The sequence below is a fragment of the Anopheles arabiensis genome, chromosome X (assembly GCF_016920715.1).
Source record: "Anopheles arabiensis isolate DONGOLA chromosome X, AaraD3, whole genome shotgun sequence".
NCBI lineage: Eukaryota > Metazoa > Arthropoda > Insecta > Diptera > Culicidae > Anopheles > Anopheles arabiensis.
This window is the reverse complement of record NC_053519.1, coordinates 6,468,151-6,493,171: the sequence shown is the minus strand read 5'-3', so window position 1 is coordinate 6,493,171 and position 25,021 is coordinate 6,468,151. Positions and strand designations below refer to the sequence as shown.

Sequence of the window (25,021 nt, the reverse complement as noted above, 5' to 3'; positions counted from 1 at the left end):
TACCAAGCTGGGTTTGTTGGAGGCAAATCCATCACTGACCAAATTTTTACTCTTCGGCAGATCCTACAGAAGTCGCATCACCAGTTCATCGACACCCTAGACCGGAATGAACTATGGAACATCAGCGGTTCAAATCTCACAGTATTCTGAGGCACTGGTCTGACGGACTCTCCTGTATGTTCTTCAACATTGCCCTGGAAGGTGTCATTCGAAGCGCGGAACTAGACAACGACATCCGTGGCACGATCCTCTACCGGTCTCTTCAATTTCTTAGCTTCGCTGATGACATCGACATCATCGGCAGGACAACAGCGAATGTGTGAGAGGTATGCACCAGACTCGCGAAGCAGAAGGTATTCGATAGAGCATCAATGCGACGAAGCCGAAGTACCTGCTTGATGGAGACTCAGATCATCTGGGAAGCAGTGTATTAGTTACCGATGTCAATCTCGAGAAAGTAGAAGAGTTCTGCTATCTTAGGACGGTTGTTACTTCGAACAAGTTATGTTGAGTTGAGTTGAGTTATGTTTATGTTTATGTTTATGTGTCTATCGATGGATAGTAATGCCCTCTCGAATCATTCTGGCAATGATTTACAATGAAAGTTTTACAATGGATTACAATAATCATAGAACAAAAAATGTGGACTATGGGACAGAATTTAGCACAGAAACACGATCGCTAAACTCAGTCAGCGAAATCCTTGGTTCAAAAGCGTCGCTAACGGCGTTGAAAGCACGGCACATGAGTAGGAACAGATCAGAGGAGCCAAATTGCGTTCTACGGTCGTCAAGGGCCAACATAGCCCGAATCCGGAGCGGCCTGGCAAAAACGTACTGGTTGATGGTTGATGAGTTCTGGTTCACAAATAACACGAAAAAATGTCGCGTCATCTGCGTACAGTAGATGATTATCAGCCGGAAGGATCAATGTAGCGTCACAAGTTGCTACACAGAATGTTGACGATCTGTAAGGTACGATCTGAGCCACATTATCGTGGGGTTTGGGAGACCAAGTAAATCGAGTTTCGTTAGCAAGATGGAGTGCGATACACTGTCGAATGCTGCCTTGATATCCGTATAAATAGCATCTAGTTGTAATCTAGTTGTAAACCGGTATCGATAGATTTATGGCATTTGCTGACAAATTCTAGTAGATTAGTCGTTGTAGATCGCCTGGGTACAAAACCATGTTGATTCACACTAATATAGTTGCAGGCCGAGGCCAACAATGGCTCGTAGATTAGCATTTCGAACACCTTTGCACACACGCTGAGTGAGGTTATGCCACGATAGTTTACAGCATCATTCTTACAGCCCTTCTTGTAGATGGGTGTCATCCAGGAAGTGTTCCAAGTGACGCGAAAGGTTCCACATCTCAGGGATACCTCTTCATCAGCGAGGGAGCAAGCGCAGGGGCACACCCCTTTAGGATAATGGCCGGTATACCGTCTGGGCCAGGGGTATATGAGGATTTGACACGTTTGATGGCAGAGATGATCGTATCAACATTGATGACTGGTAGCATAGGGAGCAGTGCACCAACAGGATCGCACATTGATTCGCCCAGTGATCCTCTACGGAAACGAGTCCTGGACCATCCGAGCGGAGGATGCACACGCTCTGGGCGTGTTTGAGCGACACATCCTCCGGACCATCTTTGGCGGTGTGTTCGATCATGGAGTTTAGAGGAGAAGAATAAACCACGAGCTTGCTGAGCTGTACTCAGAGCTGGAAGGGCTAGGGCTAGGGCATGTTATGAGGATACCGGACTCATGTCCCACCAAGAAGGAGTTCGACAGCATTCCCCAGTTCAGCATAAGGCGCTGGGGAGCACAGCGAACTCGATGGCTGGATCAGGTGAAGCGAGACCTGTTGGAGCTCGGGTGTATATATGGATGAGAGGCTGCAGTCAGAGACCGAGCCTCCTGAAGAATGATTGTTGACCGGACCATGGCCTCTATCCACCATGGACCATGGTGAGCAGACCAACAAGAAAGAGAGAGAGAGAGAGAAAGAGAGATAAAGACAGAGAGAAAGAGGTTTGGTAGAAACGTTCAGTTGGAGCGGTAGGTTCAATTGGAAACCGTTGGTTCAGAGCTATGAGTCCAGAGCTGGCTGGTTCTGAACCTACGGAACCTACCCGTTCTGTTCCGTTTTGAAACATCCCTAGTTCCTTTCAGTTCCATTTTTTTGAATTTCCCATCACTACATCAAGCATTCCAAGTTGAAGCCTTCCTGGTGTGTGGGCATCGCGAATGGCGTACGTTACCAAGCAAATCCTCTTTGCTTCATGATGTGAGCATACAGACAAGATACCATAATGTACTAATGGTTCTGAATTGGAGTTTGGAAGGGCTGAGTACACTATCGATTTCGTAGATGCCAGCTAGTGACAACTGGTGTGTATGGAGGCATGTCTTAGGCACATCTTGCCTCCAAATCCCGCACAACATACCACAAAACGTCCCCTTCCAGAAATGACTCCCTCCAGCAGGCGCATGCGCCCACAATTCGCACAACCAGCACAGATGTCACCTGCTTCACAGCGTTTTGTTTTGAACCCTCAGTTTCCGGGTTGTTTTCATGTTTCGCCTGCGTGCAGTGGCTGAAATCAAACCTCCGAGCAAAAAAGCGCCGAGTCCGTCATCGCCAAGTCATCGCGCATCTACACGAGTCTTTGGCTCGGCGCGATCGTACGGCCGCGATGTAGATATATATAGCCCATCGCTTCCTCCTCCTCCTCCTCCTCTCACTCAGTCGCTGGTGCAAAGTGCAGCACAGTAGCTGCAGCAGCGCATGGGGGGCACTGTGTCGCCGGCCCTTGTTTTCCGAGCTGCTGCCGAGGTGCCGTCGGCCGCTCATATGACTGCCGACGGCCGAGACGACGACCGAGTGTGTCGGGTATGGCGTCCAGCAGGGCTGCCGAGGACTGGCCGAGTGACCGTGTGACAGTTGAACGGTGACGGATAGGGCTGGCAGGGAGGGCCCCAGACATCGGTCGAGGGGTTCGGGTTCAACCCGGCAAACCCTACCCCGATGGCGATCTGGCAATACAACCTCTCAGCAACAGCGGTGTGTGTGTGTTGTGTGTCGCTCGGTGTGCCCTTACATAACTGATCTCACAAAAGACTAGCTTCGCAAACATGGTGCCCGGTGTGCGGCTGACGAGGATCATCGGTCCCAGTTTCCTCGGTCACGTCCGCGTCACGTTTCCGTTGCGGAAGCGGTGAGTGGCGGTGAAGTAGGCCGCAAGTGAGTGCGCGTAGTAAGTGCTGGAGCGAAGAGCTACGAACTACGAACTGCTACTACGAAGCTCCTGCTCCAAGGGCGAGCGGCGGCCCCTTAATGGCGTTTGCTCGTGTGTCCCTCTGCCTTCGGGGTTAGTGTGTGATGTGTTTTTTGAAAGCAACTGTTGAGCCCGCTACTCGGTAATCGTAACCTCCCTCACTCCCACACCCCGAAATACCCCCCAATACTCCCCCCGACCCCTCACAGTGCTCCTCAAGATGGACTTCCTGCTCGGGGGCTGTGCGGCGACCTGTGCCGGCTTCTTCAGCAACCCGTTCGACGTGATCAAGACGCGCCAGCAGCTGCACGGCGAGCTGCTCCAACGAACCAGTGGTGCTCCGGGCACCACCAACACCACCACCACCACCCCCGCCAGCAATCCGTACAGCTCGGTGGTGCGCTCCTTCCGCTCGATCCTGCGGTCGGAGGGCGTGCTCGGCCTGCAGAAGGGGCTCGTGTCCGCGCTCGCCTTCCAGTTCGCGATGAACAGCGTCCGGCTCGGCATCTACCAGACGGCGGAAAACTGCGAGTGGACGCGGGGCGCCAGCCCGGCCGGCACGCTGCTGCGCTCGATCGGCTGGGGCGGGCTGAGCGGCGTCATCGGCTCGACCGTCGCCTGCCCGTTCTACATGGTGAAGACGCAGATACAGGCCCGGTCGCACGGCAAGTACGCGGTCGGCTACCAGCACCGGCACACCGGCACGCTGGCCGCCCTGACCGGCATCTACCGGGAGCGCGGCGTACGGGGGCTGTGGCGGGGCTACCCGGGCATCGTGACGCGCACCGCCGTCGGTTCGTCCGCCCAGCTCGCCACGTTCTCCACCTGCAAGGACCTGTTCGGGCAGTTCGAGTGGGCGCGCGACTCCGTCGCGGTGAACGCGTTCGCCGCCAGCATGGTGAGCGGGTTCTTTACCTGCGTCTTCATGTCCCCATTCGACGTGATCGCGACGCGACTCTTCAACCAGGGTGAGAGAGAGCGTCACACCTCAGTTACGCTGTGCTGTTTTGTTTATGATTTCTGTTTCACTTTTCTTTTTTTATTATTGGGGGACAGGTGTCGATGCGAATGGGCGCGGATTGCTCTACCGGAGCGTGGCCGACTGCTTCACCAAAACGCTCCGGACCGAGGGCCTGCACGGGCTGTACAAGGGGTTCGTGCCGAACTACTGGCGCATCGCGCCCCACACCATCCTCAATCTGACGTTCTGGGATCAGTTTAAGGCGTGGCGCGATCTCTACTACGGATACTAGAGCAAGCAATACAACTAATTTTTAGAGCTAGAGCGTTTTTGTTGCTTATCAGTCGGTGGAGAATCGAACGGTCTCGTGGTTCAATGGTACGGCGCTCGGGTTAGCACCCGACAGGTCGTGCGATCAAATCTAATCGGCGGAGAGAAGAGGGTCGATTTTCCAGCGTCAAGGAGTAACGCGGGAGCGGACAAAACTAACACAACAAAAAAAAACCGAGTTTTGCCTAACGTAGTCTAAGTCTAAACACAATTTGTGCGATTTTGCTGTGTTTTTGTTCTTCTCTTTTTTATTATGATTACCACTAGAATCATTACGCGTAACGCATCATATGCTACCAGTACTACTTAAAACTAGAGGCTTCTGAACAAACAAAAAAATAGGCAAAAATAAAAAGAAAAAAAACCGCCGAGCATGTGCAGGACGGGGGTGTGTCGAACGACACAAGTCTGAGCCCTTTCTTTAAACTTTCAATCTGTTTCGTATGTGTATGTCTGTGTGCGATTATTTGTACACCAACATTAACAAGAACAAAAAAAAGGGATGCAAATGTTCTGCAAACGCAGATTGCCCTTTCGCCACCTACTGCTGCTGCTGCTGTTCCTCCTTCCCGGCCGCTTTCGGGTGTGCCGCAGCGGATCCTCCACCGCCCACCGTTTGCGGCTTGTAAATGCCGAGCGTCTGGAGCAGGGCGGTCGGGGACGGGTCCCGCCCGCGGAAGCGCCGGAACACCTCGCCCGGATGGCAGCCGCCGCCGAGCGCCAGGAACGTGTCGCGGAACCGGCGGCCCACCTCCTGCCGGGCGGCCGGTTCCTTCGCCTCCGCGAACGCGCTGTACACGTCGGCCGCGATCAGGCGCGACCAGAGGTGGCCGTAGTAGGCGGCGCCCCAGTCGCCGGACGCGATCGCCACCAGCGAGCACGGATGGGCGTCCTTCCGGTCGAGCGGGAACGGGTGGTAGTGCGGGTAGAGCTTGCGCATCACGTCCAGCCAGTAGTCGCTGGTCAGGTGCAGCTGCAGGTCGAGATTGGCCAGGTAGAGCTCGCGGCACAGCCGGTAGCCGGCGAGGTGCGTGCGGCGGCGCTGGATCGCCTCCACGCACGGTTCCGGCAGCGGGTCCTCGTTCGTGTAGTGCGCCGAGATGGCCCGTATCGTGCCGGCATCGTGCAGCAGGTGCGTCAGCACGTGCCCGCTCACCTCGACCGCGTCCCACTCGACGTTGGACAGGCCGGCCACGTCGCTGTACCGGCAGACCGTCAGCAGATGTTGCAGCGCCTTGCCGAACCGGTTGAACAGCGTCTGCACGTCGTCCAGCGTCAGCAGCGACGGCTTGCCGTACAGCGGCGCCGGGAAGTTGCAGATCAGTGCGGCCAGCGGGCGGGCGCCGGGGGCCGCCGCACTGCGGCTGCCGATGCCCACCATCCAGCCGGCATTGTCGGCGACGGCCAGCTTTTCGTCCTCGCGCGAATAGAAATCCGTGTAGAAGCCCCCGATCGGGTCGGCCGGTGCGTTCGGGCCCGCCTCCAGCACGTCGTAGAACCGCACGTCCTCGTGCCACACGTCCACGCCGACCCGCTCGACGATGCGCACGCCGAACAGCTGCTCGGCCAGCTGGAACAGCCCGGCGAGGACGCGCGGCAGCGGAAAGTAGTCCTTCAGCGCCTCCTGGTCGAACTGGTGCACCGTGGCCAGGTGGCGCCGCTTCCAGTACGGCACGTCGTAGATGTCGAGCGGGCCGCGGAAGCCCTGCTCGCCCGCGAACCGCTCCAGCGTGGACAGCTCCCCGTCGGCGGCCGGCTTCGCGTACCGGTGCAGCTCGTCCAGCGCATTGCGCACCGCCTCCACCGACCCGGCCATCTTCGTCTCCATCGACATGTGCACGTAGGACTCGTAGCCGAGCAGCTTGGCCTGCCGCTTGCGCAGCGCCCGGATCGACTCGAGGTGCGAGCTGTTCTCCAGCGACTTGTCCGTGTGGATCGAGCACTTGCGCGTGTCCGCCTGCCACAGGTTCCAGCGGTGCGTCCGGTCGCCGCAGTACTCAAGGAAGCGTTCCGCGACCGCCGGCTGCAGCGTGATCCGCCACGGGCCCTTCATCGCCTGGCTCGGGTCTGTCGCGAGCGACTGCAGCAGGTTCGGCGGGAACTCCTTCATCAGCGCCGGGTCCTCGATCACCTGCTGGTACTTCTTCACCGCCACGTCCCGCTTGCCGGCGAACCGCGAGCGCTCCTGCGCCAGCCGCTCCAGTATCTCGTTCAGCTCGAGCTTGGACGACCCGTCCACCTCGATCCCGCTCAGCTTCGCCTCCAGCACGTACTTCTGCAGCAGCCGCCGCTCCTCCCCGCCCAGCTCGCCGTCCGGGTTGGCGCGGCCCGCCGCGAGCGCCCCCTTGAGCGTCCGGTAGATCGGCACGCTGTTGAACTTGGCCCGCCGGGCACCGCGGGCCCGCTCGTGGATCGTCAGGTAGCTTTTCGTCGGCATGCGCGAACTGTTGCCGAGGTAGAGCGTCTTCGCGATGCCCCAGGTCGTCTCGAGCGGGGCCCCCGTCGCCTCCAGCGGCAGTATGATGTCCTTGATGACGTCCGTCACGGGTGGGCCGGTGCCGGCCACCGCCTGCTCCAGCCGCTCCTCGATCGCCCGCACACTCTTCTCCGCCGCGATCGCCTGCTGCCCGATCGCGCCGACACACTTCTCGATCGTCACATTGTTAAACTCGGGCAGGCCGGTCGCGCTGGACAGTGGGTTTTTCTCCGGCAGATCCTCTCCGATCTCGGGCACTCTGCAAGAAGAGGCAACGAAGGGAGGAATAAAAGCAAAAAGCAGAAGGAAAAAGCCCGTTTTGCCGAAAATGGCGCAGTGTTCCCCGCGGGTGACAGCCGCCCCCGGCCACGATGACCTTGAACGTTTGGGCGAGTCTAGAACGCACATACTTACAGCACTATGTACCCGTGACGTCGCGGGTTCGCAAACAGGTTCGTCCTCGTTAGCAGCAGTCGCTTGCCACAAAAGGAAACGGCCATCGCGAGGGCCTTTGCTTGGGGCAGACACGCGTGCGGGATGTCGTTCCTTTCTTGCCCGCCCGGATGCTTCGTTCGTGTCTGGTCTGCTCTGGTGCCGGTGTGTTCGTAGTTAAAGGATACTCATGTTTTGCCCGGACCCTTCCGGTAGGATATCCTTTTTCCTTTTCCTTTTCTTTCTCCCCTTTCCTCTGGCCTACACCCGCTGGCACACCTTTTGTCGGCCTTTTCTTATTTTGTTGTGAAATTTCTCACCACAAACACACACACGCACATCCACTCACGCGCCCGGTCTTGTTTTCGTAATGTATCTCTGGACGTTTCTCGCGTTTTTTCTTTCTTTCTTCCTCTCTTTGCTCGCGCATTTCCCGAGCAAGGGGTGGTTGAATGTTTTTTTTATTATTCTTCTTGGCAACTGTTCCCCCACGGGCCAGCTGTCAAGCGTGGCTGTCAAGCTGTCGTCAGCCTGACAGCCCGGTGCGACCTGTTCGTGCACATGTGCACAAAGGCGTTGGTCACCCTGTGTTTGTCGTACGCGTGCTACGCTACAAAACAGACAGTTGTATTGGTACCGGTTTGTTTCGATTTTCAATCGATCGAAATCAATATTTTGAATGCAATTTTCTCTCCTTTTGTAGATAAAGTCACCTGGGTTCCATGGAAACTGTCCCAAACGCTAAACTAAACGACCACTAAACGGCTTCTAAACGACTCAAGCTCTCTACCTAAACGGAATATAGAAAGACTTCGTTATGCAGACGGCAAACGACTCATGCATTCTAAAAATAGCAAAAAAGCTGGTGGCGCTCTCTGTTGGTGGGATACCCCAACCAGTGGAGCTTCATCGCTTGGAGGAGCTTTCTCATTTCCTCTGTACTGTTGTATGGTTTCGCATTGAAGTTATGCATCGCTAGAACTAGAACGGCGATACGATTGTTTAAATACTAAACTCCAACGGAAACCACCAGCACTGAAGAAAGTGAGATTTGAGTAATGGTCGTTGGTGTTGATAACCACGTATCTGACCACACGACCATTCATATAGATTTTTGCTCAGAAAGTTTTAAGGCTATATAGGTCATGATAAGATGAAACTTGTGGAAACACATTGCAAGAAAAGAATAGCAATATAATGATGAGTTTGTAATACGCCATCTATTGATCAAACCAATGAAGCTGTGGAGCATTCATTTTTTTCTATGGATATTCAATTTTCCAGTCGTTTAAGCTTTATCTGTGGTGCTTAGGTAAACGACTTAAGCGCTCAATCCAAAAGGAAGCTAGAAAGACTTCGTTTAGCAGACGTTAGACGACTGATGCATTCTAAAAATAACAAACAAGCTGATGGTTCCATATTAGCCACACAGAGGTGCTTTGCTTTGAGAGCATTCTCCTTCCTTCCTGCATTCCAAGCTAGAACTAGAACGGCGATACGATTGTTTTAATACTTAACTCATATGTGAACTATCAGAAGTGAAGCAAGTGAGTTTTGACTAATGGTCGATGGTGTTAATACCCACGTATCTGACCTGACCACACGACCCGACCATAAGAATGAGATTTTTGCTCCAGCAGTTAAAAGTGTATCTAGGCCATGATTAAACGAAGCTAGGCGAAATACATTTCAAGAAAAGGACAGCAATAAAATGTTTTTTTTTTGTTTTTTTTTCATATTCACCCGACTTTTTAAGCTTAAAAAAGGTTCTATTTGCTTCAAGCATTAATAAAACTATTATAAGTCTGGTTTTAATAAAGTAAATTGTTGTATAAGCTCTACATTTCCCTGTCTTAATCATTTCGATAAATTCATCATCAGATCTAAATTACACTCTCTTCACAATGAAAAAACAATCTCTCAAAAACAAACCAAACGTCGGTGTGTGTACGACAACACAATGCCCACCGTACCTACACGGCACTGTCAGAGCGCTGCCTTTGCGAAAGCAAAAACACCCACAGCCAGCGTTTGCTCACCCCTGCCACAAACACCAGATGTAAACAAACTCAGCTGTCAGTTGAAACTTTTCGCAAACACACGGAGAAAAAGTTGCATTGCTTTCTTTCCAGTCGTTCATCTCGCGATTCTTCCGATTGCTAGCGATTTCCTGTCTGCCCCCCATAAGCGTGGGTGAAAATAGGAAAACTAAGCGGTGTGTAAGTGTGTCGGGAAGCAGGCAGCATAGGAAATTAGACGAAATCGCAGACGTAGGCAGTACAGTGCAGTGAAGAAGAAACGCGCCTGGTGTGTCGCGACCAATTCGGTTGACTCACTCGATGACGAACCAGCGCACGATGTGTGGTTGGCCGGTGAAGGACCGATAAAGGGGCTGCGCGCTACACGCCCACCACCATCCGCCAGCACGGTCAGCGCCTCCACCATACGGAAGTAGACGGGCGGGCGTGGGCGTAGGACGACGAACACACACACAGCCACACACACACACCGTAGCATTTACTATTGAGCTGTGAGAAACAACAACAAACAAAACAACAACAACAACAACAACAACAACAACAAAACAAACATGCAAAACCAAAAACCGGTACTGCACATCCTGGTGGTGGGCTTTCACCACAAGAAGGGCTGCCAGGTAAGTAAGGGAGAAGGATGGACGCACCTCCAGGAGCCTCTCGCTCATAGCTTCTTTCCTTCCGGCAGGTGGAATTCTCGTACCCACCGCTCGTGGCCGGCACGGAAGGGAAGGGCGAGTGTCCGTCCGGCTGGAAGTACCTGCCAACGCTCGCCCTGCCCGACGGCTCGCACAACTTCAACAGCGACTTCGTCTGCTTCAACCTGCCGAGCCTGACCGATCCGGAGCAGTCGGTGTACGGCATCTCCTGCTACCGGCAGATCGCGCTCGAGGAGGTCCGGATACGGACGGCCGACCTGACGCGCAGCACGGTGCAGAAGTCGGTCTGCACGCTGCTGTCGCTGCCGATCTACGGCTACGTCGAGGTGAAGCTGTCCCTGATTGCGCAGGCGTTCTTCGAGCAGGGCGACTTTTCCGCCACCGAGATACTGGTGAAGGCGTACGAGCAGCTGAACGCCTGCCTGGTGTCGCTCGAGCCGCAGGAGATCGGCTCGACCCGGCTCCACTTTGTCGGCGTGCCGCTGCGCGATCTGTTGCTGAAGTAAGCGCATTTTTTGCTTTGTAATTGCGTATCAATCTCAATTTCTCTCTCTCTCTCTCTCTCTCTCTTTTTAATTCCTCTCTCAGATGGCGGCACAAAATCTTAATCCTCTTTAAGCTGGTCCTGCTGCAGAAGCGCGTGATATGTTACGGCTCGCCGGTCCATCCCACGTGCGCCCTCATCCTCGGCATTGCCTCGCTGCACCCGGAGCTGATCAGCAAAGGCTTCCAGCAGGTGGCTTGCGTTAAGTGCGTCTATTTTTAACGGCCAATCCCTTCTTACCTAGAAGCGAGTGTTAATCCCTGTCTCTCTATTGCAGAACTTCCCGGCCCATGTCGCCCATGCCCACCTTTAGCACGCCCGTCGAGGAGCAGCATGGCGACGCCCCACCGTGCCGGACAACGCTCCCGGCGATCGTCACCGAGCAGGAGGCACCGCACGAGCCGATCGCCCCCTGCCGGGAAGCGGACGAGCTGCTGACCGATCCGGACGGGCGCAGTATCGCCAGCGCCAAGGAGGCCGCCCTCGAAGAAACGACACCCACCCCCTCCTCCTCCTCCTCCTCCTCCTCCAGCCCGTCGTCTGGCTCCTCGATGGAGGCGGCGGGTGGCGGGGACGGCGCCGGCCCCAATGCACGGCCGGCCGCCGCGCTGCTGCGCGAAACGAGCGTCGACACGATCGCGTCCAACTTTTCCAGCCTGTACGCGATCGAACCGTCCGAGTGGGGCGCTCCGCTGCGCATCTTTCACGAGGGCGTCCTGTGCCTGCCGTACATCTCGCTGCCGTACATGGACCTGCTGACCGATCCGTCGGTCAAGGGGTACATGATCGGTGCGTCGAACGTGCTGTTCCAGCACAAGCGCCAGCTGGCCGACGTCATGATCGACGTCGAGTCGACGCTCATCGACGTGCTGGACGGGGAGACGAAGCGCGAGATGCAGCTGAGCACGGAGGACCTGCGGTTCGTGGACTTTGTCGTGCGGCACGTGCAAACACCGAAGGAGGACGCGGAGGGCAGCGAGGCGTGGATACGGGACCAGCTGTACGGGTACACGGTGGCGCTGCTGAAAACCTCCCTCAATGCGGGTAGGGAAAGACGTTAGGGTGCGCGATTTGCATTAATCGTTACTTAATATGTTTTTTTTTTCTCTCTTTTTCTCGTTCCCCTTGCAGACGGCAGCAAAGAAATTGAGCATTTCAATGCACACTTTATGGGTGCGTTTAAGGCGACCCGTTGCTACGGCGACTGGCTGGAACGAACGGCGGGTGGGTCGGTGCCCGCCTTCGAGGGGCTCGGTGGTGGCCATCCGTTTGCCGGGACGCTCTCCGTTGCCGATATGAAGCTACGAATCGCACAGTGAGTGTATTTTTCTTATGCCTACACAAAAGAAGTTTGAATATTTTTTAATATTTTTAATTTTAATGACAAGAAGAAGAGAAGAGGATGATTTAAGCATCGAACAAAATAGTTTTTAGTAGTAGTAATACAGGGCTTTCCAAGTCAGTTTCAAATGTAAACATTGTGTTTCACCTTGTGCAAAATGTTATTCCACATCGATCTGACATTTCATTTCCATCATAATACTATTTAATTTTTTCAGCATGATTTCCAACACTTCAACTGCCAATGGGTGATGCGATCCGGTTTTAAACCCCCCGGTGAAGGAACAATGGCAGCAGCTCGTTGATGTGTTGAATATCATGCTGAAGAAATTAAAAACTATTACAGAGGTTTCCAAGTCACTTTCGCATATGCACATAATTACAGGGTTTTCCAAGTCACTTTCAAATGTAAACATTGTTATTCACCGCGTGCTAGATGTTAATCCACATCAATCTGACATTTCATTTCAATCAAAATAATTTTTAATTTTATCAGCATGATTTTCAACACGCCTCAAACTGGAAACTGGTGTTGAAAATCATGTGTTAAAACTGAAATTTCACTTTGAAGCAAATACACCATTTGACAGTTGTTGAAAAACATCTTGGTTGTGGTGAATAATTATGTGCACAATCGAAAGTGACTTGGAAAACCCTGAATGTGGTTTAACCTTTAGAAACCTTTAGATTCTAATACTAAGGCTAGTCTGAGCAACATCTTTAACCATCATTTGTTACCATACAGTATGAAATGAGGTGTATTATTTGTATTTTAGTTAACTTTATCAGTATTTGAAGTAAAATGCTTTGATGCTGGAATCGATTCCGGAGTTGACTCCGGAGCCGATATCGAAGTTGACTCCGGAATTGATTCTGAGATCGGAATCGGATCCTGGGAATCGCAATTTGCTGCGGTAACCGAATGAGGATTGATTCCAATAATGGAATCTGCTCCGGAATGAGAATCTTGAAGGTTCTTGAATTGAAAGAAGTGTCAGAAGCGACATCAGTCCGGGAATCTCTATAAGAATGGATCGTTTACGTATAAATTTTGATTCTATGCGGGTATCAATACGTAGCATCATTAGACCCAAACGCCTTTTCTTATGGAGATGCCGAAGCCGACTCCGATTACAAAGCCGATTCTGATTTTGGAGCCAATTTCGATTCCAGAGCCGATTCCGCTTCCGGAACCGAATCCTGAACCAAGTCCGGATCTGATTCCGGAACAAATTCCGGAGCCGATTACAAAACCAATTCCTTTTCCGGAGTAGGTTCCGATTCCGATTCCGGAACCGAGTCTGGAATCAATTCCAGAAACTGATTCCGGACCTGCTATCCGGAATCGATTCCGATGAAAACGTCATTTATCGCATCACTAATCTGTACTGTACTCTGTTGCGCTTTACTGCTTCACTTCCAGAACGATGCAGAACAGCGAAAGTGGGCGCAAGCTGAACCAGGCCGTCACGAACACGAGTCGGGCGGTGGGCGGTGCACTCACCACCGCCAAGGGTGCATTCTCCAGCTGGTGGACGTCGTTCACCGCGACCCCGCAGGGCGGACACATGACAACGCAGGGCTGCTCGGAGCCACCGTCCCAGGACCCGTCGCCCATCGGATCGGATCAACTCGGTGCCGCGGACGATGACGCCGCCGCCGCCGCCGCCACCGACGATGGCGATGGTCGGGAGCAGCGCAATCGTACCGGCGAGTCGGCCGAGGCAACCGGCTCGCCCAAGCACGTCATAGCGACGGCCGAGGTGGCGGCTCATCCGACCACCAACAACAGTGTGGTCGAGATTGGCCGGGAAGCCGAGCTGCTCGACAGAGGGACGACGCCGGCGACAATAATGGCCGGCGAGGCCGTAACCGACCAGACGAACATTCCGCGGCGCACATAATAATACAGCGACATCATCTCAGCTTCGGCTTCGCTCGCAACGGAACTGTGGAGAACCGAACAGTGTTTTGTTCTCTTTTTTTTTTTGTGCGAGACAAGGGAAGGGCAGGACCGCCCCCAGATCTCAGATGGCTCGCGAAGCAGCCCGCAAACCCCTTTTTTGTTCCTTGTGTTTTTCCCTCCCAACCACACACACGTACGTATATATATTTACAAAAAATATATTGTAATACTGTATCGCTAACGCAAACTCGGAGGAATATTATAGCAGGAGAGCAGCACAATCAGGCGCTGGAAAGCTTAAAGCCAAAATGCGGCCAGTCACACAACTAGCGTTCGACAGGGAGCGGGCGCGTGTGCCATTCGTGCCGGTGGGGGGGCAGGGGGTGCAGCCATCGGACCATATGTTTGCGCGTGACTCACTGAAGAGGGGGGGGGGGATATACTTAATAAATATGGCATACCACTGACGCACCGCGCTGCGCACAATCTTGCCGACCAGAAGCCCAGGCCCGGGTCTGACCGATCAATGCTCGAAGTAATCGTATATTCGTTTAACGCATACTTACACTTAGCCGAATGAGAAAGAGATAAAGAGAGAGAGAGAGAGATAGAGAGAGAGAGAGAGAGAGAGAGAGAGAGAGAGAGAGAGAGAGAGAGAGAGAGAGAGAGAGAGAGAGAAGAGAGTGGATGGTCGCTATCCGACAGAAAGCGTGCACACTTTGCGATATAAAAAAGAGCGCCTAAACAAGGGCATTTTGAACCGGAAGAAGAATGCTTGTTGTTGAACCAAGAAAAGCGAGTGTCTAATATAAAACCAATAAAAACAAATTTATAGCGCAAATGTGATCATTTTTTAGTAGAGATATACTTTATTTACAACCGATGGGGTACCTATGGCGACTCATAGAGGTTGCTCTATTAGGCGTCATCCATCAATTACGTAGCGCACAATAGCACAGTAGCTTAGTTTATTGAACAAAGTTAGATTTTTTGTGAAGTTTTTCTACTTCAACTTTATGCCGGTATATTCAAAATTTTTTAAGTGAACACAAAAAATAATTATATTTTATGTAAAGAAAAGTTGTCCCATGCAGCCTGATCAAATTCAAAAAGACTCTGATAATGTTTGCATTCTGACTAGTGTTGGGTTTCATGAATCTTTCGTTGAGATTCATTCATATGAAACTTCAGTGATGAGTGATTTGAATCTCGAGTCGAATCTTCAAAGATTCATGCATCTCTAAAGATTCACGAATCTTCAAAGATTGCTGTTAATTGTGTGTTAAGATTCATGATTCTCTATATTCATTCTCTAAAGATTCTCTAAATATTCATGAATCTCCAAAGATTCATGCATTTCTTCAGATTCCTGTTTACAGCGTTACGGTTGATTCTCGTGCCGTTTTCTTCCAATCGCGTGTCGTCACTTGCGAATCGCATGCTACTATGGTCGCCACAGTAACGCACGACGGAATGTAACGTTGCTGCGACGATCCTGTGTAAAGCTTTTTCGTCCGTCCGGGGTAACCAAATTTGACGGACCATTCGGCTGCGTAGTGCATAAAAAGTAGAGAGATCTTTTTTTTTTTTGACCGGAGAAGTCACGAAGAAGAATCCTCGTTTATTACTCACAAAAAAAAAATTAAAAAAAAATTATTTAGCGTTACATAACAAAAGTTAAACTCACCCTCTCCCCCATGTAACAAATCGTAGTACTTTGCTTGTCATGATTCGTACTGATTTTCTCTTCTTAAAAGCTGCTTCTGCTAGTGGGGAGCAAAAGCGAAATTTACTTCTATACAAGCTCCATGCTTCTACTGATTCGCTCGATTGCTTCCAGCAGCTGCATTTTAGGAACAAATTAAACATTAATTTCGCCTCAATCCTTTTTGTGTTAGCAACGCTAAAGGACCAAATCCCTACATTTCTTGAGCAGTGTATTGTTCGTATGTTTCTAAAGCCACACGTTTTCACCGTCACTTACTTATTCCTATTTCCTATGCCATTCTAGAATGCAAAGCGTTGCTGCGGCGGCTGCTCGGCGCACTGCTACATCGGTCCGGAAGGGGCAAACCCGCCCTGTGACGAAGAATCGGCCTGATAGAACTGCTGGTTCTGCATCTGATCGGAGGAGTCCTGCGTGCTGCTGTTCTCCAGCAGCTCACCCTCGAGAATGTCCTTGAAACTGTTGAAGCAACAACAACGAAAAAAACGAACATTTAACACCCACTCCACAATTGCTTCCCTCTACCCACTACCACACGCATACCCGTTAACCGTTTCGCCGTTGATAAAGTTGATAATGTTCATCGCCGTCCCGTCCATGGTCGTGCCGTTCGACGAGTGCGACTGCGGATCGAGAAAGCTCATGTAGTCCTCCTCCTTCAGGTCGCCCAGCTTCTGCATGTTCTGCACCGACAGCTGGTTCTCCTGCAGCAGCCGGTCGTACTCCTGGTAGATGTCCTTGAACTCCCGCACCTCGTCCCGGTTTTTGGTCATCAGCTTTTTGTAGTAGTTGTGCAGCTGGTAGACCGGGGCCCGGAGACCGATCGCAAATCTCGGACCGGGCCGACCGAGCGCTCGTCAGCAGCCGCAGGTACTGGTCGAGCCCGTCCACTATCATGATCAGCGCCGACTCGTTGATCTCCGAGAAGCCCTCCATGCACAGCAGACCGCAGGCCGCCTTCCGCAGCGCCTGCAGCACGACCGGCTTCGACAGCTTCACGTAGTTGCGCCGGTCGCCCCGCGTGAAGGGCGTCTCGTCCGGCAGCACGAACCAGAACGGGCGCGTGATCTTCTCCATCCGCGTCAGGTCGACCACGTTGCTCGCGGGAAAGTGGACGGTCGGCATCAGCTGGCACGGGTTCAGTATGTAGTTGCAGCCCGACTTGGTCGAGTACGTGTCGATGAGCGTCTGGATCATTTCGGTCTGCTTCATCACCTCCACCGTTTGCGTGACAAGCGGGTTCTTTAGCGGTACGCTGTTTGGTGGGGGAGAACAGAGACAGAGACAGAGCAGAACAAAAAGGCATGTAGATGAGAAGGAGGGCCGAGACCAAGAACAGACATAACTGCTGCTTACCGCTTCTCTCTGGTGATGGTGTACGGCAGCTTGATCTGCTGGAATTTGTCCATCTTGCTCATCGTTAGCACGAGATCGTTCGCATCCAGCTCCTTCCGGTCGTCCGAACCGTCCGCCAGCTTGCCCCAGTGGTTGCGCTTCATCGTGCGATTTTGTCGGGCCCGAGAAATTGGTTCCTGCTTTCGCACAAACCAACCTACCAACACGTCTCGGATACAAATCCTACCGGGAGCAGCGCATTGAAACCGTTCTCGGCGTCTGTCGCGCCTGCAAATCCAGCACTCCTACCAATCCAACCAGCAGCTAACAAGTTTACATCAAATCGGAACTGACAAAAATTACAAATTGTGCACCACGAAGTAAAAGATGAATTTTAGATTGAAAACTTACCTAAATCAAAAAGCAATCAAGTAAATAACTAAGTTTAGTTAAAATAATCTATAAGCTTTTCTCGCAAGGGCGCTTTGTTTTGGACCGGGGGATGAGTGTGTGTGAAAATGTTATTGGACGAGCGGCCAGAGTGACCAGAACTACCCGGTTTATCTGTAGTACTATAGATTGTTTATGGTGCTATTAGATTTGGTAGATGGAATTGGAATCGTAAGAGAGCGGTACAGGCGGTCCCCGAGATACACGGTTAATGGGGACCGAAAACGGCCGCAAAATACCGCGTATCTCGAATTTCCGCGTAAGTCGAATCTCGTGATTTTTAGCTAAAATATCACTAATTTTTGTGTAATTTTGCAACTAGGGGGCGGTTTTAGTCACTTTACGAATTATTTGATATGATTCTGACTGAATATAACAGTTTTAAACCTTTTGAAATAGTTTTTAACATTCGATCGAAAAGGAAATTATTTGGCAATTTACAATTGATGTGTCAAATCAGTACAATTTGCTCAAAGAACTGTCAAATTTAGAAAACCGCGTATCCCCGAATCCGCGTATAAGAGGTACCGTGTATCTCGGGGACTGCCTGTACTTGTTCCGACGCAATGCGTTGCGATTTTGCCAAAATGTATGGGATTTGACAGACGCATGCGTTAGGCCCGTGTCTGTGCTCCATCGCATGCGATTTTATCGCACGTGCTGTCAAACGCTTTTTCGTATAATATTGCGATTAATTGGATGATTTGAATAATATAACGATCATGAAAAATTAAGTTGAGATTGTTCCTACAAAACACCACACATTTAGTTTGACAGATAAAATCGGATGCGGCGTCCGACGAAATCAAAAATTTTTGATTCCATCGTACGACGAAATCGCACGTCCGACGTTATCTGTCAAATCCCATATAAAATTTTGACAGGCCTTCCGATAAAATCGCATCCGATGGAGCACAGACACGGGCCTTAACGACGCACGACGCAGCGTCAAAGTAGAAAAATTTCTATTTTGACGCACATCGTGATGCGTCTGTCAAAATGGTTTAACCATATCGGGTGAAAATCGATATTTTTCCACGTTAAATTGTTTCGAGCGCAGTTTTGTGTGTAATTGGACTACTAAATAATTTTATTAACAAAACAAAATAAATGTAGAGAAAGGAATTTCGTAATTGCTGCAAAACAGGTGTGTGTGGGTCAGTATGCAATATGCAATAAAAAAGCGAAAACATGCTTTGCACTGTTTTGAGCAGAACTGGAAATGATTTTACAGTTGTAATTTAACATTATAATCACATCTGAACCTATAAATAAGAGGCATTATTGCTGTTTGTTGATGTTTTTCTTAGTAAAATGTGTTGACATGTCCATGCAGAACGCAGCGAACAGATACCAGCGTGCGTCACGCAATGTGTTGCGATACGCTGCGTCGAAACAAGTACCAAGCCCTAACCCAAGTGCCACAAATCCACTTAACGACCACTAAACGGCTTCTAAACGACTCAAGCACTCTACCTAAACGGAATATAGAAAGACTTCGTTTAGCAGACGGCAAACGACTCATGCATTCTAAAAATAGCAAAAAAGCTGGTGGCGCCATCTGTTTGTGGGATACCCAACCAGTTGAGCTTCATCGCTTGGAGGAGAGCTTTCTCATTTCCTGTGTACTGTTGTATGGTTTCGCATTGAAGTTATGCATCGCTAGAACTAGAACGGCGATACGATTGTTTAAATACTAAACTCCAATGGAAACCACCAGCACTAAAGCAAGTGAGATTTGAGTAATGGTCGTTGGTGTTGATACCCACGTATCTGACCACACGACCATTCATATAGATTTTTGCTCAGAAAGTTAGAAGGCTATATAGGTCATGATTAGATGAAACTTGTCGAAACACATTGCAAGAAAAGGATAGCAATATAATTATGAGTTGTAATACGCCATCTATTGATCAAACCAATGAAGCTGTGGAGCTTTCATTTTTTTCTATGGATATTCAATTTTCCAGTCGTTTAAGCTTAATCTGTGGCGCTTGGGAAGTCAAAGTGCGTTTGACAGAAGTTAGCATGGCTCAAAAAATGAATTCGGTTTGCACTATTTAGACTCTGTACCGAGAGGACTTTAACTGTCGGAGAGCTAAATAACGTAAGTAAACCCCCTTTTTCAAGTAAATGCAACTTTGAACATAAACAGACATGCTTTGTGTTGCGAGTACGCGAAATTAGCCATAGCTTCGGATATATTGATAAAAGAAAGCAGGAAACTCAGACACATATTTGTTGCTTTGGAATTATATTAGCAGAATTAAAAAGCTCGTACAAAGTTCCCAAGCGCCACAGATTATGCTTAAACAATTGCAAATCAAATAACCATTGAAAAAAAAAACGAAAGCTTCGTAACTTCACTGGTTTCTTAATAGATGGTGGTCGTGTGGTCAGATAAGTGGGTATCGACACCAACGACCATTACTCAAATCTCACTTGCTTCAGAGCTGGTAGTGGTTTCCATTGGAGTTTAGTATTTAAACAATCGTACAGGTGGTCCCCGACATACACGGTTAATGGGGACCGAAAACGGCCGCAAAATACCGCGTATCTCGAATTTCCGCGTAAGTCGAATCTCGTGATTTCCAGCCAAAATATCTCTAATTTTTGTGCAATTTTGCAAGAAGAGGATGATTTTAACCACCAAATTCATTATTTGATATGTTTCTACTGAATTGAACAGGTTAAGAACTTTTGAAATGGTATTTCACATTCGATCAATACGGAAATTATTTGGTATTTCACAATAGCTGTGTCAAATCAGTACAATTTGCTCATAGAACTGTCAAATTTGGAAAGCCGCGTATCTCCGAATCCGCGTATAAGAGGTACCGTGTATCTCGGGGACCGCCTGTATTTAAACAATCGTAAATTCCGGTCCGTGTAATTTCGGCCTAACATGGAGAATATGGCCATAACCGTCAAAACAAATCTGGCCACACTGCCGGCCGGCACAATCTGACAGCTTCAACAGTTACGACTGTCAAACCAACAAATAAAAATAAAACGGGCCAACTAAAAGGTAAACAAACCCACGAGAGCATCGGCTGTGCAAAACAAACAAGTTCCCTACGGCCGATTCACATTTTTATAGACAGTGTGGGTTAACCATTTGTGCTGCCGTTGCGTGAAATTGCGTGCCACAACAGCAAATGTAAAACACTACCCCTCGATCGACCGGAATGACAGCTCGGGTCCGCTTCAGCTGCTCGTCCCAAACCACCGACAGCCCAAAAACCGCAACCGAAAAACACACAAAGAAGCCGTTTCGTTGACGGGTTGGCAACAGTATTTCGGGGGGGATCTATGTGTCGCTGTGTTGTTGTTGTGTGTTATCAGTCGGTAGGCTGCCTTCCGTCACACTAGTTGCCTGCGTGGACGCTGCTTCCGTGTAGTTTTAGGTGCCAAACACACAGCAAAGCGCCCGGTACGCCATGGAGGAGGAGAAAACGGACTGTGATAGCGCACGTAAGTAGTGTTCGCAGGTATTGTAGGCAAAGTGTTCAGTATGAAGCCAGCAGAAATGGTCAGCACTCGAACGGAAGCTACTGATCGGAATGATTGTAAATTGTAGATTTTTGCGAAGCTGGTTGCGCCCAGGAGCGAAAGGTTTGGAAGAAGGAAATACCTGCCGGCCACGGTACAAACAGGGAAAGGAAGACGAAAGCAAATCCTACTCTTATAAAAGCGAGTTTTTTTTAATTTTTTGTAAACTGTAGAGTTTTATCTGATCAAACGCCCCAGCCACCGCACTCTGTCCATGTGAGACACAACAACCAGAAGTGTGTGGTTTTGCGGTCCCTGCTCAATGGCGTCCCAGAGCTCAAGCCCACACCCTCCAACTGCCACGTGACTGAGCTAGTAACAACTGCTTCACACACTCTCTCTCTTTCTCTTTGTGTGTCCAGTTCAGCATTAGTCGTGGGCAGTTCCTTTTAATTTAAATTTCTCTAACCTTCACAATGGGAGGCACTTTGGACGAACAAGCAGCGGTTATCGCCTTTATTGTGTTGATAAAAACTGCACTATCCTCGCTTGCGCTTGTTGCGCGATGCATTAGAACAACAGCGCATACTGCGCCTAAACACTGCAGCGGTTGGGGTGGGGCGGCCTTCAAACTGCAAACCATGCAGCGCGCCCCCAGCAGCCTGCTCGGTACGGTACCGCTCGGTTGCTGTTACTGTAGCGCGATAAACGCTTCGAACGCGCCGCCGCAGCGCAACCCAACTAGGTCAGAAGAAGCGAAGCGCGCTCGCTTATCGGGCGCCGCATGCTTTCGTCCCATTCACTTGCTCTCGCTTTCACGCTGTGCGAATCTTCCTCGCGCCAGTCACTCACAGCATGTCCTCTCGTGCAGATGCGCAAATGTGCCAACCGATCCTGACGCTGCAGGCGCTGCTCGACTTCGACCAGGGGCCGCACCCGTGGAAGAATCTGGTCGAGCCGATCGCGCCCCGCTCCCGGTCCCGCCATCTCGGCGACCGCTACCAGGTGCTGGAGTTTGCGGACGGGCCGGTCACGCAGGTGGCGAACGAGTCGCGGCCGCAGGTCCTGCTCTGCCACGACTTCAAGGGCAACTACCTGAACGACCGGTACATCAACGGGGTGCAGGGGGAGGAGCGCTGGGTCGACTATCGGTTCTACAACTGGGCCGCGATTGACATCTTCTGCTACTTTAGCCACCATTTCGTGACGGTGCCGACGCTGCAGTGGCTCAACTGTGCGCACCGGAACGGCGTGAAGGTGATCGGGACGCTGATCGTGGAGCAGAAGAACGTGCAGCTGCTGCGGGACATCCTGCAGTCGGAGGAGTTTATGCGGCGCGTGGTGGAGGCGCTCGTGACCGTCTCGAAGGTGTGTCAGTTTCACGGCTGGCTGCTGAACGTCGAGTGCGGGCTGGAGACGGGCAAGGTCGGGCTGCTGCGCGACTTCGTGCAGCTGCTGACCGAGCGGTGCCACGCGGAGATCCCGGGCAGCTTGGTCATCTGGTACGATGCGATCGCCAAAACCGGCCGGCTCGAGTGGCAGAACGAGCTGAACAGTGCGAACGATGCGTTCTTTCTCGCGTGCGACGGCATCTTCCTGAACTACGCCTGGGACCGGCAGAAGCTCGAGCGGACGGAAAGCTACATCCGCAACTACTGCCCGGACCGGCGGCTGGACGTGTACGTCGGGATCGACGTGTTCGGCCGCAGCCAGAAGGCGCAGATGGACACGCACGCCCCGCTCGAGCAGGTGCTGAGCTTCCCGTTCTCGGTCGCACTGTTCGCGCCCGGCTGGACGTTCGAGTCGCTGGAGGAATCGTCCCGCCGGGACCGGCTCGAGCCGGACGACCGGAACGTGCTGTTTCTGCAGATGAACGACCGCTTCTGGAACCGGCTGTGGCGCCACCTGTACGTGCGAGGCCCGGTACAGCTCCCGTTCTACAGCTCGTTCTGTCTCGGGTCGGGCAAGTTCTACAACCGGCTGGGCAGGACGCAGTCGGCCGAGTGCTGGTTCAACCTGGCCAAGCAGCACTTTCAGCCGACCATCCCGTACACGCCCCCGCTCGAGTACGACACGCGCACCGATCCGCTCGCCCACTGGACGCACCACTTTGACGGGGCGCTCGACGGCGGCTCCTGCCTGAAGCTGCGCAACGACGCCCGCGACAAGCGCCTGTTCGCGTGCGACTTCCCGTGCGACGACGATCTGATCGTGTGCTACGCGCACCGGCGCAGCAACCCGACCGCGATCGACCTCGGGCTGGTGCTGAAGGCGTACTGCGGCCGGCGCCACGAGTGCCTGCGCATCGTGTGCGCCAACGCGGACTGCCACGTGGGCGAGCGGAGCAACGAGGTGCGCGCGCTGCCGCTCGACAAGGAGCAGTCGCTGCAGCTGCTGAAGCTCGGCGCAACGTCCCAGCTCCCGCTGGCCGACACCGTCAACGGGTGGGACATACGGTGGGTTGCAGTGCGCAGGATTGCTGTGGCCAGGGGTAGCGCTCTTAAAGTTGTGTTTTTGTTTTTTATTCTTTCACCCACAACAGGTACTACTATCTGTCGGCGGAGCGGCTGCCGGTCGGCATACGGATCGTGGACATCGGCATCAAGCTGCACAAAGAGCCGGACGCGCACGAGAACGATCACGCACTGCTCGGTGCCATCCATCTGCAGGCCGGCATACCGGCCCACCGGGACCGTCTGCTGCAGCGCACCGTACTGGTGTTCGATCGTCCCGAGTAACGCTACCGCTACCTCCTACTCCCCCCTTGCTCCCTCCCTCTCTTGACTGGCAATAAACGTGTAATCGAAGTTGGCAAACGGACTCGATGCAAAAAAAAAAACGCAAAAAACAATATCACCGGGCTCAATGCTGCTTCAATCAACCTTGGAGAGATAAATTGCTGCTCGCTGATCTTGGATCGGTGGCGCACTCTTTCCAGCTGCTGAGCGGCAGTACAACAGCACCCTCAACCCTGCCGAGCCTGGCATTTAGAGAGTGTGCAGCCCGCGCCGTCGCCCGCCTGTCGTTTCAATGTCAACTGGAGCTGTGCCCTGCATGTCAACACAAAACGCTCTCCCTCTCTCTCTCTCTCTCTCTCGTCCTATGCTTTCAATACGGACATCACGCTAAAGAATGCTAATTACAAGCGATGGCCGCAAAATTCCATTCCCAGCTGCCCAGCAAAACCCTGCGGGGCCAATCCGTCCAGCCGTTTCGGATTCAAATTACAGATCCGCACACAATCACACACACACGCGCTCACACACTTTGGCTGTGGTGGGGAGGAAGCAAACAGGTTTTTGTTTTGTTTTTGGAAGCTTTTTTTTTAGTTTTGGCGTGAGGATGAAAAATGACCACATACGGTTGGAATGTTGAACAAAGTTAACGACACACACACACACGCGCGCGCACTCCATAAAACCCTCCGACAAAGCGAGCCCATGGAATGTGTGTTTTTTTTTTTGTCTAGGAGTTTGTGATGATGTGCGGTTGCGTAAATATGAGAGAAACCCCCACCCCCTCCCCTCCGATTGTAAGAGGAGGCGCGCGAACTGCTGTTGTGTTGATCGCCATTCACCATGGTGAACCAAACGGGCACACACACACGCGCGCATTGATCCCACAAAAGGGCTTGAAAATGTGTACTGCAGAGTGTGATGGGTGGACGGCAGAGGGATGGAGGGGAATGTAGGGTCTAAATACTTTCACTTTTCATCCTTTCTGCACAGGGAGACGGAGAGAGAAAGACCAAAAGATTAAGCGAAGAGTTTGAGAAAAGGTTTAATTGCGCTATCCCCAAAGAAAACCGGAAAGACACGGTGTAGACGACGAACCCGTGATATAATGATTGTGAGCGTTCTAGTGATGGGTAACGTTGGAGAAAATTCGGAGCCGGCTCCGATCCGCCTCCGATAATTTCGGACCCGAATCCCGAAGTTGGTAGGACTGTACAGCATTATCCGGAGTCATTCGGAGTCGGAATCATCCGGAGTCGTCTGGAGCCATCTGGAGTCCGCTGGAGTCATCTGGAGTCGTCTGGAGTGAT

The 25,021-nt window shown here is 51.7% G+C and overlaps 5 protein-coding genes across 6 annotated transcripts; 3 read left to right on the top strand and 2 right to left on the bottom strand.

The window, feature by feature from the left end:
• Positions 1-2,566: 2,566 nt before the first annotated feature.
• LOC120905943 (solute carrier family 25 member 35-like) lies at positions 2,567-4,991 on the top strand. The gene is made up of 2 exons (XM_040317301.1): positions 2,567-4,256; positions 4,345-4,991. Exons 1-2 carry the CDS (start codon positions 3,509-3,511, stop codon positions 4,539-4,541), a joined length of 945 nt encoding a protein of 314 aa, XP_040173235.1. The 5' UTR covers positions 2,567-3,508; the 3' UTR covers positions 4,542-4,991.
• Positions 4,806-7,965, bottom strand: LOC120905942 (probable cytosolic oligopeptidase A). Its single transcript, XM_040317300.1, has 2 exons — positions 7,470-7,965; positions 4,806-7,314 (listed from the first exon to the last, which is right to left on the bottom strand). The coding sequence occupies exons 1-2, from the start codon at positions 7,553-7,555 to the stop codon at positions 5,121-5,123; spliced, it is 2,280 nt and encodes a 759-aa protein (XP_040173234.1). The 5' UTR covers positions 7,556-7,965; the 3' UTR covers positions 4,806-5,120.
• A 1,607-nt stretch (positions 7,966-9,572) lies between these two features.
• On the top strand, positions 9,573-14,819 carry LOC120906185 (late secretory pathway protein AVL9 homolog). Of its 2 annotated transcripts, XR_005740053.1 has the most exons (7): positions 9,573-10,143; positions 10,212-10,684; positions 10,771-10,932; positions 11,004-11,770; positions 11,858-12,041; positions 13,491-14,166; positions 14,239-14,819. XR_005740053.1 is itself a non-coding variant. In XM_040317687.1 (6 exons), the coding sequence occupies exons 1-6, from the start codon at positions 10,078-10,080 to the stop codon at positions 13,969-13,971; spliced, it is 2,133 nt and encodes a 710-aa protein (XP_040173621.1). In that variant the 5' UTR covers positions 9,573-10,077; the 3' UTR covers positions 13,972-14,819. The 2 variants fall into 2 exon arrangements, 1 of the variants encoding a protein (XP_040173621.1); XM_040317687.1 differs by having other exon boundaries at positions 13,491-14,819.
• A 732-nt stretch (positions 14,820-15,551) lies between these two features.
• Positions 15,552-17,566, bottom strand: LOC120906186. The gene is given in 5 exon segments (XM_040317688.1): positions 15,552-16,158; positions 16,243-16,527; positions 16,529-16,954; positions 17,056-17,358; positions 17,446-17,566. Coding segments are annotated over 4 exon segments (990 nt in total). The 5' UTR covers positions 17,199-17,358; positions 17,446-17,566; the 3' UTR covers positions 15,552-16,022.
• Positions 17,567-20,491: 2,925 nt separating this feature from the next.
• On the top strand, positions 20,492-23,796 carry LOC120906412 (cytosolic endo-beta-N-acetylglucosaminidase). The gene is made up of 3 exons (XM_040318079.1): positions 20,492-20,958; positions 21,848-23,432; positions 23,519-23,796. Exons 1-3 carry the CDS (start codon positions 20,925-20,927, stop codon positions 23,712-23,714), a joined length of 1,815 nt encoding a protein of 604 aa, XP_040174013.1. The 5' UTR covers positions 20,492-20,924; the 3' UTR covers positions 23,715-23,796.
• Positions 23,797-25,021: the final 1,225 nt, after the last annotated feature.